Below are 13,681 nucleotides of genomic sequence, written 5' to 3' on the forward strand. Positions count from 1 at the left end.
TATAAGCACAGTGTTTTCTAAAGGATGTTAGTAACTGTCAATAAAGAATTATCCGAGCCAGGCGGTGGTGGCGCACGCCTTTAATCCCAGCACTCGGGAGGCAGAGCCAGGCGGATCTCTGTGAGTTCAAGGCCAGCCTGGGCTACCAAGTGAGTCCCAGGAAAGGCGCAAAGCTACACAGAGAAAGCCTGTCTCGAAAAAAACAAAAAAAAAAAAAAAAAAAAGAATTATCCAAGTATTTAAAGTGAAATAGATAATGTTAAGGTTATTTTTACAATGACAATAATAAAAATGACAACAAAGGTTTGAATCAGAGATTGGAATGGAGTGATGGTACACCGAGGGGTGGTATTAGAACCATACCCTCGGGTTCACATATAATCAGACAATACCTCTTCTAACCAAAAGTCCTGAATGGCAAATGACTCCTTTCTATTGTTTCAATAAGCCATGTAGAGAGGTCTTAGCACAAGATGTAAACTACAAACTATTAGATACACAAACATAATCACGGAATAGGAATCATGTTGTGGAAACCCATGCTTTGAGACAATATATTCTGTTAAAGTATTTAGCATGTCAACAAACTAGATAAGTTCAATGTCAGTTTCTTTGATTATAGCACATAGGGGGGTCAATTATAATGTAAAAAATGAACTACAGAGTAAGAGAAGAAAGATATTTCACTCTTCCCTAATCAAAATCTAGAATGGAGCTCTTACCAATAGCAAATTTCACAATTCACAATTAGGCTGACCAACATTTAGCATACAGGTACCTAACTATATAATTTTTTTTAATTATGTGAGTTTTAAAAATCAGGCAAATGGAAAATTTTATGCTTTGTTTTCTTATAATTTTTAAAATAAAATTCTAAAAATCTTTCCCAACCCTTTACAAGTATGCTGTATGGAGATAGGCTAGTATGTTTGCTGTAGCTCTCTGTGACTTAAAAGACATCTGACTTGACAACATGTACTTTGGAAGTGGATGATTTTTTTCGGAAGTCTGTCACTTGGTTTTGACACAGCATAGGTAACTCTTGTCTCTGTCGGTCCATTTCCCAACAGAGGATCACCACCTTAACCGTCACGGTAACTCCTTTTGCATGATCTCTGTGGTTTGTGGCTTTGAATTCAGTATGGATGCATGCAGGCCAAGACTGTACTAATGTAGCAATTGGTTTTTATTGGGCGTTTACTTATGTTTATGCTATTAACCTTTTAAGACATTTGACCTCGTTAAATTACTATCTGTTCTATGGGAAAGTCCAGAGAAAGTTATTACTTTTTTTTTTTTTAAGACTTAGCCTCCGGTTAATAAGATAGCTTTATCTTTGTGGCTTAGAAATCAAAGCCTTGGCAGAGCATTGTGTGGTACACCTTTAAGCCCAAGACTCTCAAGGCAGAGAGACAGGTGGATCTCTGTAAGTTTGAAGCCAGCCTGGTCTACATAGCAAGTTCCAGGACAGCCAGGACTACATAGAGAGACCCTGTCTCAAGAGAGGAGGGGAAGGGAGAGAGGGAGGGAGGGAGAGAGAAGAGAAAGAAAGAGAGAGAGAGAAGGAAGAAAAAGAATGGAAAAGGAAAGAAGGAAGGAGAGAGAGAAGAAATCAAAGCCTGTGAAGTAGATGGCTGAGAAGAAAGGGTTAAAACAGCCAGGTCATTCATCCCAAGAAGATGTGTGCGGAAGAGGAGGCAGCAATTGTCAGCTGTCTTACTGAATCCAAAGCTTCCTCTGTAGCATAGTGACTTGAAGAGCATACTGAGAGTCCTCTTCAATACTCAGAGTGAGAGTCTGCTTTATCATTATGTAACTGATGAAATAGTGTCCCATTGAAAATCAATATCTAGAAATATCTAATTATGATAGAAACGTGCGGTGTGCTTGTTAGTTCTAAAGCCTGAAATTTTAACATGTCTACTTGGTATGTTTTACAACATGTCTTCTCTTGCTTCAGGGCCCCCCTGGACCTCCTGGACCTCAAGGACTACAAGGGCCAAAGGTTATACTTCCTTCCTTCCTTCCTTGCTCCCCTTTACCTCCTACAGTGCAGAGATGCCATGCTGAGCGTGTATGCCCTTAGAAAGTGCTAGAGAAGCAAGGCCAGAAACAGTGTTTTAGAGGACAAGGAAACAGCATTGGAGTCTCAGATAAAGGAAGAAAGGAAATGAGGAAAGAGAGCAGAGAAATGGAGGGACACAAATTTAGGAAAGGACACTGAGGAAAGTACAGAGTATTAAACAAGGAAAGTACAAGCTTCACAGAAATTATAAATGCAAAGAGATGCTCAACATGGCTTATGGGAAAAGGTAAATATTCAAACAAATGAGGATTGAAGGGAGTTTACTCTTGCCCCTAAGAAAGACTCTTTTTTTTTAATTCTTTTGTAAGGGGAGAACAAGGAGAACCTTCCTATAATGCATTCATAAATGACTGACAGGTTCAGGAGCCCTTCTCGAGACCTGTTTTACACGCCTTCTCTTTATCACCCGTTCAGACTTTCGGCCTTGTGCTTTATCGAATGAAGCATACTCCCCACAAACAGCACAATCCAAAATTTCCTTGATTGTACATCAGTTTTGCTGGCGGTGGTAGCTTTACCCGCCCCCCAAACTAAAACTCCATCATTCAACCATGTTTGAGCAATTAACACATGTCCAGGAATTCTGGCTTTTTAGAACTGAGCTACACGTGTTGAAATATGACTTTCGTCATTGGATTCTTGTAGGAGATTCAAGTGGTTTCAAAATTCATTTTTTATTTACGCTTCTTAAGTTGGTTTATTTTCTGTGCCTAGCATACATACACATACATTCATGCACACATCAGCTTTTGTACTCTCTCTAGATACTTAAAAATAAATGTCCAGTGTATAGAGATTTATTTCTCTATTAAAAGACTATAAAATAAAATATTACTGAGGTTATTGTCTTTTTTGAGTTATATTCAGGGCATAGATCCTAATTACCAAAATATTTTTTGTGTAACATAAACATGTTCCACATATTAATGTATGATATGGAACTTAACTAGTTTTCTACATAGTCTTGTCCCTGAAAGCGTAGCACCAAATACGCAACAGTCGTACCCTGTACTTGTCTCTGATGACCAGTCTTTCTGATCCCTCTCCTCTTAACAGTTTGATGATCTGGGCTAGACATGGAAGGAACTTTGGAGATTCTCTCCTCCTTTGTGTAGTGTCAATCCAGATGAGATTTCTTGCTTCATCTCCTCTCATAACTAGAATTTTCTCCAAAGCTAAATAAATACATTTCCCACAAAGCTCAAAGGTTTCTGTGATTTCTCCACAGTTCTGAGGCCTAGAAAAGGCAACCATGCTTTGATCTAAAGAAATAAAAAGGGTTACCCAGCTAAAAAGGGCTTTCACTAAACTGCCATCTCTTCTTTTATAATCACTTGTTAATTCTGTTGCCCCAGAGGTAATTATGAGCCATCACTTCCTGATATGGTTTTGAATCTGCAGAGATACCAGTAAGAGGTTTTATTAGGAACTTAGAACCCAGGGCCTGAGACAGGCACCTAAAGGCATGATCACTAATAAGTAAGTGCTCTGATGTGGATGTAGATGAGGGATAGGGTGTGATGGCTCAGTGGTTAAGAGCATTGGCTGCTCTTCCAGAGAGCCCAGATTCCATTCCCAGCACCCATATGGTGGCTCACAACCATCTATAACTCCAGTCTCAGAGGATCTGACACTCTCTTATGGCCTCTGAGAGCACCAGACACACACATGGCACAAAGACATACATGCAGGCAAAATACACATAAAAATAAATCTTTTTTTAAAAGAGTGTGTGGGCTGGATATGCATAGGACTGCCTCTCTAGGTCTGGAAGTCCAGGATGGTTTTGAGTTGAAACTGAAGAAAGACAGAGGGGTGGTAACCGTATGGAAATCTGAACATGTGGTGGCAGAGAGGCATCAAACCCCTCCTCACTACCTGCCACTTCCCCATCCTGTCCACCATACTGAACTCTTCAGCCCACCCATCACGGTGACTAATACCGTGTTGTATGACAAGCCTTTATACTTCCCAGGATCCTTCTTGAGAAAGTTGGGATCATTGAGGTGGGTATGTCTGTCACTGTGAGACAGCGCAGCTTCTCCCGGAAAAGAATAGGACACATTCCCAGCTCTGGACTCACTGCCTCAGACTGACGGTAGTCTATTCACTTGGTATTTCTCCGTCCAGTGTCAAATAAGAGGGATTTTAATTTTTTACACATCAAACAACTCTTACTAACCACATTTGAGTGATGGAGGATCTATGAATCTTGTTCTTTCAGCCTCCCTGGTCCACATTTGTAAAGGTAACAGTTGAGCAAAGCTATGGTGATTGGACTAGAGTGTTGACAGGTATCCAGACTCAGAATGAAGCTGGGGCTCAGCCGGGTGCATCCAACCTCAACAGAAAATGTTTGTGGCAAAATAAACTTTGCTACTGCCGCAAAGAACCGGAAATCCGAAATGAGGAAAGGTCTTTTTTTATTTCATTGGTTTGAAACCACAAGATCCTGCCTTCCTTAAACACTGGGAAAGCTCAGGTTTCATACTGTGGTCTACAGCTCTTCAAGTCTTTTTTTTACCAGGAAAGGGAGTTCTAGCGGATGGAGCGTTGTGGTTTATACTATCGCCAAAAACACTTCCTAGAAAACACAGCCTCAGGACTGCAACTGGAAAAACCCCTCTGTGAGGGGCTTGCTCACACCCAGACTGTCTTCACACTTAAACACAGGGTAGAAATTGGGGCTTGTAACAGTGTCCATACAGACAGTTGAGTGGTATAAAACCACGCCTTACATTTCAAAGGATTTTTGTTCAGTTATCATTCAAATCTGAAAGATGACTAAACATGTATTCTTTAAATAATCTCTAGCATGCTGTTTAGATTTGTTTTAAATTAAACATCTTCCATTAAAAAAATAAATCTCTGTATTCTGAGTTTGTCAAACATTCTAATAAATCATGCTATTAAAAGTCCATTTATTTCATTTCTAGCATAGTATAGGAAATGGAATGGGTCTGAAAGTCACCTCACGTGGGTTGAGATATCTGATTTATTAGATCCTCCAATGGGGCTTTTCTGGGCAGGGCACACTCACAGCCATTATGAAAGTTTCACATTGTGCCAGTTAGAATATTGCTATACATTTACCAAACTTTGCCTTTTATTCTCTCTTGGTCTAACTATTATGTTTTGATTGTTACTGAAAATTAGACAGTCTGTACTGATTCCTTCCTTATGGGAAAAGAGAATTAGCAAAGTCATAGAAGTGTTGCTGTAGGATGTGGTCAGCCATTAAATTGTATGTAACCAACGGAAGAAAAATAAAAACAGTGGGTATTTGCTACATATGGGTATTATTACACACAATTCTCAAGAAAGATCATCCCTTCACTTAGCTTAGATATATGTACTGGACCAGCATATTCTTGGGTTAAAATGCATTTGCTAAAAGTCAAACTGTACTTTTACCAACTAGCATGGTTTCTGTAGCAATCATAAATGCAAGCAAGTTCTTGCTTTTTATTTTGTCAGGGTGAGCAAGGATCTCCAGGAATTCCCGGAGTTGATGGAGAACAGGTAATTTTCAAAGATATATATTATTATTTAAAGCACCACTATTGATCACTGCTTTTATGATAGGTTTAAAGCCAAAAGTCATGTCTTTTGATAGATGATGCATCCTCTTTTTTTCCATTCCACTTGAAATCTAAAAATGCAATTGGTTTTAAATTAGATATAAATTTTGTTGTAGAAATGTAAAGCTGTATGTTTCTTTAGTTTTGTGCTTGATGCTACTGACCTGTCAATCTACCACAACACATTCTAATAGACTCTGAAGTCATTACATTAGTAAGAATGGCTTGGGGTTTGGGTTTGGTTTTTTGAGTTTTTTTTTTTTTTTCAGTGAATATAAGCAATTCAATATCAAAATCAGTGGCCATAGTTTTCATGATTAATAGCATTGCTTATCTACAGTCATTTGATAATGTCTCTTTTTTGGGTATAATGATTTCCCCTGATTTTCTAAATCTTTTGAAAACTCAGACAAAAAATGAAGCATGGTAAGCTTGCACACGATAGCAGTATCTTTCAGAGTGTCCTCAACATGGGAGCTGATCAAATTTCTCTAAAATTCTGATGGAAATACTTTAGATTTTGTGGGTACATATGGTCTCTTTCGTGTATACTTTTCTTTAAACATGTCTTACTTTTTTTTTAATTCAACATAAATAAAAACAGTCCCTAGGCTGGACTTGGCATGTGTGCTGTGGCTCCCCCACCTTTTAAGAATTTTACTGAGAGAATGCAGACAGCATTAGGAATCAAACCACAAGGATTAGTTTCAAAATCTTTGAGGCTATATGGACTTCAACTATTTTCTCAAGAAATGGATCAAGGGATGGAAAGATGGCTTGTTGGCTGAAAGCATGTATTGCTCTTGCAGAAGACATGGGTTTGGTTCCCCACATCCACACCAGGCAGCTCACAACCACCTGTCACTCCAATTCCAAGGAGTCAGATACCCCCATCTGGCCTCCACAGGCACCAGCACACATGTGGTGCACATCATCATATTCAGGCCCACACACAGAATAAAAAAAAAATATAGTTGAATATATTTAAGAAATAGCTTGAATTAATAAGAAGTCAATGGAATTTTTGATATACTGAGTCAACCATATACTCTTCAGGAAAAAGTATTAGACAAAAAAAATACTTAACTTAGGAGAAGAGTTATTTTTAATAACAGAGTTGGATAGTGCAGTCACAAAATGTCACATCAAACAAATACTATAGAAAGATAATTTAGTCAATTTTCCATGTCAATTAGAGATCACATTAATGATAACCTTTCCCCATTGTTAGTAATTAAAGATAACAAATTAGACTTGTATAGTAGCATACTAAATATGTCTAAATATTCAATATATACAGTAGCTGGATGTTTTTTCTATAGTCTTCGCAAGGGCCTGTTCTCCTACTCAGCCTGTTGAGTTGGCCTTGTTGCCTTTCCCTGTCACGGGATCTCTAAAACCAACTGACCTTGCTGATTAACCAGAAAGATAAATTTATCTTTGCTGGTACTTCTTCACTCCCCCAGATGTGATTCTGAAGTCAGTATAAAGATAGTTAACAAATTAATATGTGTTCTTGTCCCTAAGATGAACAGGTCTGTGCAGCTTGTGAATCCCCTGCCATGGTAACCATAACCATCTGCTCATGTTGCCACAAGGTTGCTGGGATGAAAATGCTTAAAAATATTAATTAATTTCAATGTTAATGTTCCATAACTCACATTTGTTAGCATTCAAAACCCACACATCTATTTTCTCATTCTGAAAGAATAGTAATTGCATTTGGCTCACCATGTAGCAATGTCATGAGCACCAACAGGAACACTGAACAAGTTGAGTGTTTTGAAGCATTGATTAAACATTGGTGCTGGAAACTGATGACAGCTAGATCTTATACACACAATAAAGAGGAAGGAATGGCTGCATGGAAACAGGAACGCTCACATGGATCTTTGCTATTATAACGCTAAGTCCTGCTTCAAGTATTTTCTGTACTGTTAAGAATTACAGTCATTACATTGTCTTCTGGACTGGTAGGATGCAGTTAGTTGCCAAGCAGATTTAGGAAACCAGGAGAAATAATGCCAAAACCCTGAGTTCATGTTTTTTGTATTTAAATGGTCTCTAGAACTTAATCCTATTACATGGGGAAATATTATTGATCCAATGCAGAAGGCTGTAAAAAAGAAAATACCTGAAAACAAAACTCATAGTCATCTCTGCTTGCGGCCACCTCTTGGCAGATTTATCTGGAATCCCATTAGCCATAGGATGTGCCTATCAGGTTGTCACTGTGCTTCTCACATGCCAACTCTATCACTTGTAGGGACTCAAAGGCTCCAAGGGAGATGTGGGGGACCCAGGGATGCCAGGTGAAAAAGGAGGAATTGGCCTTCCTGGACTCCCGGTATGTTTACACTCTATGGCGTGCTCTTCCTAAAATAAGTGACTAGGAAAGAATTATATTCCCAACTGTACTCTCAGTCAGTGGTTTCAAACTGTTTTTATTTTTGAAATAACTTGAAGTATTGTTGCTTAGTTTTTCCAAGTGAGACACTAAAATTTTAAAGTATAGCCAAATCAATTAAAAAGTAAGTGTTTGGTTTATTTTTCCTGGGTTGTTTTCTTTAGAAGATAATAAAGAAAATAGAATTGGCCATTTGAATTTAATATGTATAGTCAAGTAATTATCATAAAGTAAGCCACAATAAAGAAATAAATTATCACAAAACTTTAGAACCATTGTAGAACAGATTAGTCTGTGTGTCTATACTTTGGGGTGGTCCATACTTTGGGGTGGTGCTTATTCCCCCTGAGTTACTGTTTCTCAGAAACTTTGGAAGGGAAAATACAGAAATTATAAGAAAAAAGTAGAGGAACTTCCTTCCACCCCCTCCCACCCTACACCAGGTACTGAAGATAGAACCTAGGCCCATACATGCCAGGCACACACTCTACCACCAAGCTGTATCTCAGATCCTTTTATTTTAATTTTCTACATTAAAAACTTGTGTAGGCTGCTTGAACACACTCTGAAACATAGGCTGGCCTTGAATGTTTGCTCTCTCTGCCTCAGTCTCCCAAGTAGCCAAGATCTCAGGCCCATGTCACCAGGCCTGGATCTTTTACCTGTTTTTAAAGAAGCAGCTATAAATAAATGTCAGTGGGACTAAAGTCTCACCTTTGCTATTTAAAGTGAGCACACTGTAAAGAAATAACATTTATAATCCAGTATATTTAATACTGTGAAATCAGGCTCAGCCTAGTTTCTATTTACTTTGTATTTTTCTTTATATAACACCCATAATCCTAGGGGTTTTAGTAAATTTACTGCTTTGGACTAAAAATAGATGGAGATAAAACTTGTTATGTATTATGTGCATAATATAAAAATTCAAGGCAGTCTAAGTTCAGTTGTCTGTTAGACCTTGGAAATAATGTTCCTGCTAAATCTGCTTCCTGGTTATTTGTAGGGTGCCAATGGAGTGAAAGGAGAGAAAGGAGACTCTGGGTTGCCAGGTCCTCAGGGTCCTTCTGTAAGTTCATGGGGCTGACCCTTCACATGGGATTATTATTTGCCTAGATCTGCCTGTGCCAGATAGCTAATTGGTAATAGAAATATAGTCACCCACTTGGTGGATCAAACTATACATGATACATGTTAGTCTTGTACCAGGAGAGACAGCGTATCTCAGAAGTTTGAGTTGGAAGCAATTGTTCAGAGCTCTGGGGAGAAAAATCAATGGATTTCCCATAATGCTTCTAGGGAAAGCCTAGTGAAATAAGAACTTACATTCTCTTTCTCTCCAGAGTCCTTTTTGTGCTTAGTGAAATAACAGAGGATTTAATAGTGGTTGCAGCATTATAGAATGTCTCGATAATCAGTTGCTTCCTTTTCTTTTAATATAGATTTGATTTACTCTGGGTTTTTGTAGAGCAACTGTAGTGTTTGAAGTTATTTGATTCTCATAGAGGAATTGCTAAAGCCAGGGAATCAAGCACAGCAGTCCTCACCATGTTCTCTTTCCTCTGTGACTGCTGATGGCATTAGCAGAGCCCTAGAACTAGACTCCTGCTCTACTGCCTTATCTAAATGAAGTAACCACACCCATGTTTATTTTTTGGACATACAGATCATAGGCCCACCAGGCCCTCCAGGTCCCCATGGCCCGCCTGGCCCCATGGTAAGTTTCCTTCTCCCTGAAATGTAATCATTTATCTATCATGTGCTACTAGGGAAAAGATGAGCACAGGCAGCGTTTGCTTTGTGTTGCTCTCTGGGGAATGAACAGAAAAAGTGAGGTGTTCTGCCTACTTCACAGTGCTGTCTTTCATTCCCCTAAACACGTGCATTAGAAAGACATAGAGCCGAGGAGAGACAGATCTGGCAAGCTTTACTCCAAGGGGCCATGAACACCGGCAAATCATCTTACCCTCTCGCTGTTGTAGGCTGTTAGTAGCTAGTTAAGGTAATTATCAAGCCAGTGAAGAGGGTTTCTAAGCAGCTTTGAAGCTTGAGACCCTTCCCTGAACGATCCAATGAGAACCTGTGTAAAACAGTGTGATAAAGACTGAGGCTGGCTCCCACAGATGATGGAGTGTTGGATCTTTCTCCTTCCGTGTCAACGGCTCCTTCTGGTGAGTCATGGAGCCAGGCCATGTTTGCTGCGGTTGTCTCCCAGTGAGCAATGGGAACAGCATTCCTGATTCCACAGAACTGCCAGCAGGGAAAGCAGCCCTGAAGCACGCGTGGTTCTCTAAATGCTGGAGTACCGACAGTTGTGCTTAGGCTCGGATGTGGACGACAGAGTGCTCCAAGGGTCTTGGCCCAGCAAGGAACAAGGCAGGAAGGATATAGGGTTACACTCATCTCTTGGGTGTCTTTATAAACCGGAAGACATCAATAAGAGAGAGGAAGGCACGTGTGGCCACCCTCTATTCCAACTGCACTCTAGAGAGAGCATCGTGGGAATGATCCCAACCGCAGGGTAGCCTGGTCGGTCACCCAGGTCTCACTAATTGCCTCCTTTCTTTGGTAAACAACTTCCATTAACCTTGTTCTTGTAACACCAAATAGTCCATTAAGAATTAATCAAATGACATGTTTTTGGCTTTTTATACTCCTTTCACTTTAAGTTAGAAGGTTAAATTAGAAAATGCTACATCCTGTTCAAATGATAAAGTTCAAATGATAAAGTTAATTAGCTTAAAGGAATTTGAAACCATTATTAACATGAGATAAAAATACTCAATAATGAGAGCTATTTCCTGAAAATGTTTATTCGCAACTTATCAAGAGGGAAAACATTACTCTAATGTAGACATATGTAACAAATATCTCAGCGAACATGGTCAGCGGTTTTTCCCTCTGTTTTATTTCACTGATGGATATTTAAATATGCATCTCCCTGAATAGCTTATTAGAATCTCTTTAAAAGTTCAAAGCAATCCAGAATAACCTTCAGTTAATTTAAATTGATAATTAGTTTCTATATTTGTATTTTCCGCCAAACAACTTTCTTTTTATCCTGATTCATACATTCATTATGACCTCCTTTCTTTGATAAACAACTATTAGAAGAGCCTTAAAGAATTCACTTCTGTAACAATAAATGCAATCCAAATCTTTGATCTTAAACTGGACAAATGGCTGGCCTTCCAGACTCCCAAGCTTGGACGCCATCTTCTTGCCGCCTTTGGATTCTTCAACACCTTGGTTATGAAGAGTGAAGGACAAAGATCTCCTCTTCTTGCTACTCAGACTGTAGAGATTTTTTCCCCCTGAATTTCTGGCTTTTACGTTCTACCTCTATTCCATAAAAATTCATGAATCATCTCAAATATTCCACCAGGTTATAAAATGGAAATTTGAGAAGTACCTGTAATGTAAATACAAAACAGGGGCTCTCTTCTTGCCTGACTTTTCTTCCATGAAAACCCCAGCAGCTTTCTCCTCTCATAGGCATTTAGCAGACAGAATTGCTCCTAATGAATTTCCTATTACAGAGCAACCCAAGAGCTGGAAGGAACATTTGGTAGGTAATAAATAACATCCCACTGACCTGCCTCTGGCTAGAGCTCAGACGAGAAGATTCTTGCCTTACATCTCATTTTATACTTGATATAATACTCATTTCTACAGGAAGCAGTGAGTTTTTAATTAAAGCTGTGCTTTCCATTTTCAGGGACCCCATGGACTTCCTGGACCAAAGGTACCAGCAAATCCCTTGATTATTTGATTTCTATTTCCTTGATGGTCACAGGCAAGCATGACGGAAGCATGTCTGTCCTGTCTTATTTACTTGTCAAGTAATGTTGATATCTTTAAGCCTTTAAGCACCCAGATGTTTAATTCTCACAGTATAACGTGCCTCACGATGAGCTTAAGTGCTAACACCTGGAAATAAATCATTCCGCATTTTGCTTTTACCCTTGTCACTATGTAAGTTTTTTTTTAAAATATGTGGCATATTAAAATCTGCCACGTAAGGGTCGCCTGATGAAATTCTCAGACTAAGCCAGGAGCTCTCTCTTTTTATGGTGGCACTGGCTCTATATTTGCTGTCAAATGAAGGTCTTGCTTGCCACACACTACTACTGCATCTACCTGCTTTGGCTTCCTAGCATCTCGGTGTCTTCCTTCCCATGGGTCATAATCTAGAATAGGATGGGGTATATCAGCTGTGATGTCACAGAAGTCAAGTACGTGTAAAAAGGAGCAATGGAGACTAGGTCCTCCTTGACAGAAGCAGTGGAGCTTACACTGGAAAGACGGTCTCTGCCTGTTCTTTTCTTCTACAGAGACCCAGAGAGCATCTTGAAACGTAGTGTTAGCACTAGGCTTCTGAAAGCCCAGAGCAGCCCCCTCTCCTGGGGGTTGGCAAGCCCCCCTTTGGCTCTCACAGCTATAAAGGGGGTTGCCAGCCATATTGGCTTCACATAAGAATCCTTGGCTTTCCTTTTCAGGGGCAGGCAGGTAACAAAAGAAGAGGAAGAGTTGGTCACCTCGTTCTTCTTAGAATGCCTTACTTTCAGGTTAACCCAGTGGATAGTGTATCAGTTACTATAATGACTGAGAGTAAGGCTTCCAAGATTGTTTTATTTCTGTGGTGATTGAGACACACCATAACCATTCAATTAGATGAGGCCCAGGATCCTTTTGATACAGAAAATGACATTAAGTCCTTTTTCCACAACAGTTGTTATTTCCATCATTGCTATCAACAAATTATAACATTGAAAAGACTTCAAATGACCTATGTTAGTTCCTTGACTCTGCAACTGATAAGCTACACAGACCGGGAGCAGTTCACTTATTTAATGTAAATTACAGGAATAGATGATGACCAGGTTGGTAATAGAATTTGGTGCAGATATGAAATTTGGTCTTTTTGCCACTTGATTTGACTGCTTTTCGATTGAAATTTGAAACATCTACTCTTATCAATATGTGGTTTCCCACCAAAGAATTTCAGGCCCACCAAGTCTGCCCTGCCTGTTCATCATCTTAAAACCACACACTAGAAATGAGCTCACATGCAAAGCCGTGAATCTCACGTTTAGAACAGTGACCACTGAGCCTTGGCCCCAGTGCGTTGTGAACTATGGCACTGGGACTTCAGGATTAGACCTGGTCAGTTATAGCATATTTGGGTTTTCAACGGTGGCTACACTACAGACTCACATTTTTCAAGGTCTACAAATTCTACTATGCTATGACAGTGTGTGGGCCTCTGAAAGTTCAAATAAATAGCATGCTCTCATGAGTGCATCCATATCAGGGTTTCCCATAATTTTCTCATGAGCATTCTCATCTAGGCATCCGTTAATTATACCCATTCCTATGCTAGCTATGTTAGGAGACTCTAGACTCTGCTCTGAATGAGCAGCACACTGGTTTTCACCATCAGGCAGATCAGATAGTACTTCAAAGGTTGAAAATCCCTTCAGCCAATATGAGCATGCCCTCCATACAGTGAGGTCACCTTCCTTTCACAAGTCTTTCCATGTTTTCTTGACAAATGAATGCCCATACTTAAAAGCTGAAAAGTGTATGTATCCGAACTCTCTGTCT

The 13,681-nt window shown here is 39.5% G+C and overlaps 1 protein-coding gene across 17 annotated transcripts in view; it reads left to right on the plus strand.

Annotated features, from left to right (window-relative positions):
- Positions 1-13,681, plus strand: part of Col25a1 (collagen type XXV alpha 1 chain) — a 404,038-nt gene that overhangs the window by 363,015 nt on the left and 27,342 nt on the right. For 14 of the 17 annotated variants that reach the window (XM_037207097.1, XM_037207093.1, XM_037207096.1 and 11 more), the window contains 7 exons: positions 1,071-1,094; positions 1,961-2,005; positions 5,564-5,608; positions 7,934-8,014; positions 9,081-9,143; positions 9,741-9,791; positions 11,793-11,819. In XM_037207097.1, the coding sequence (XP_037062992.1) occupies positions 1,071-1,094; positions 1,961-2,005; positions 5,564-5,608; positions 7,934-8,014; positions 9,081-9,143; positions 9,741-9,791; positions 11,793-11,819 (336 nt within the window). The remainder of the gene's footprint in view (positions 1-1,070; positions 1,095-1,960; positions 2,006-5,563; positions 5,609-7,933; positions 8,015-9,080; positions 9,144-9,740; positions 9,792-11,792; positions 11,820-13,681) is intronic. The other 3 variants (XM_037207099.1, XM_037207100.1, XM_037207094.1) reach the window with 1 other exon arrangement.

This window comes from Peromyscus leucopus, chromosome 6, assembly GCF_004664715.2.
Source record: "Peromyscus leucopus breed LL Stock chromosome 6, UCI_PerLeu_2.1, whole genome shotgun sequence".
NCBI lineage: Eukaryota > Metazoa > Chordata > Mammalia > Rodentia > Cricetidae > Peromyscus > Peromyscus leucopus.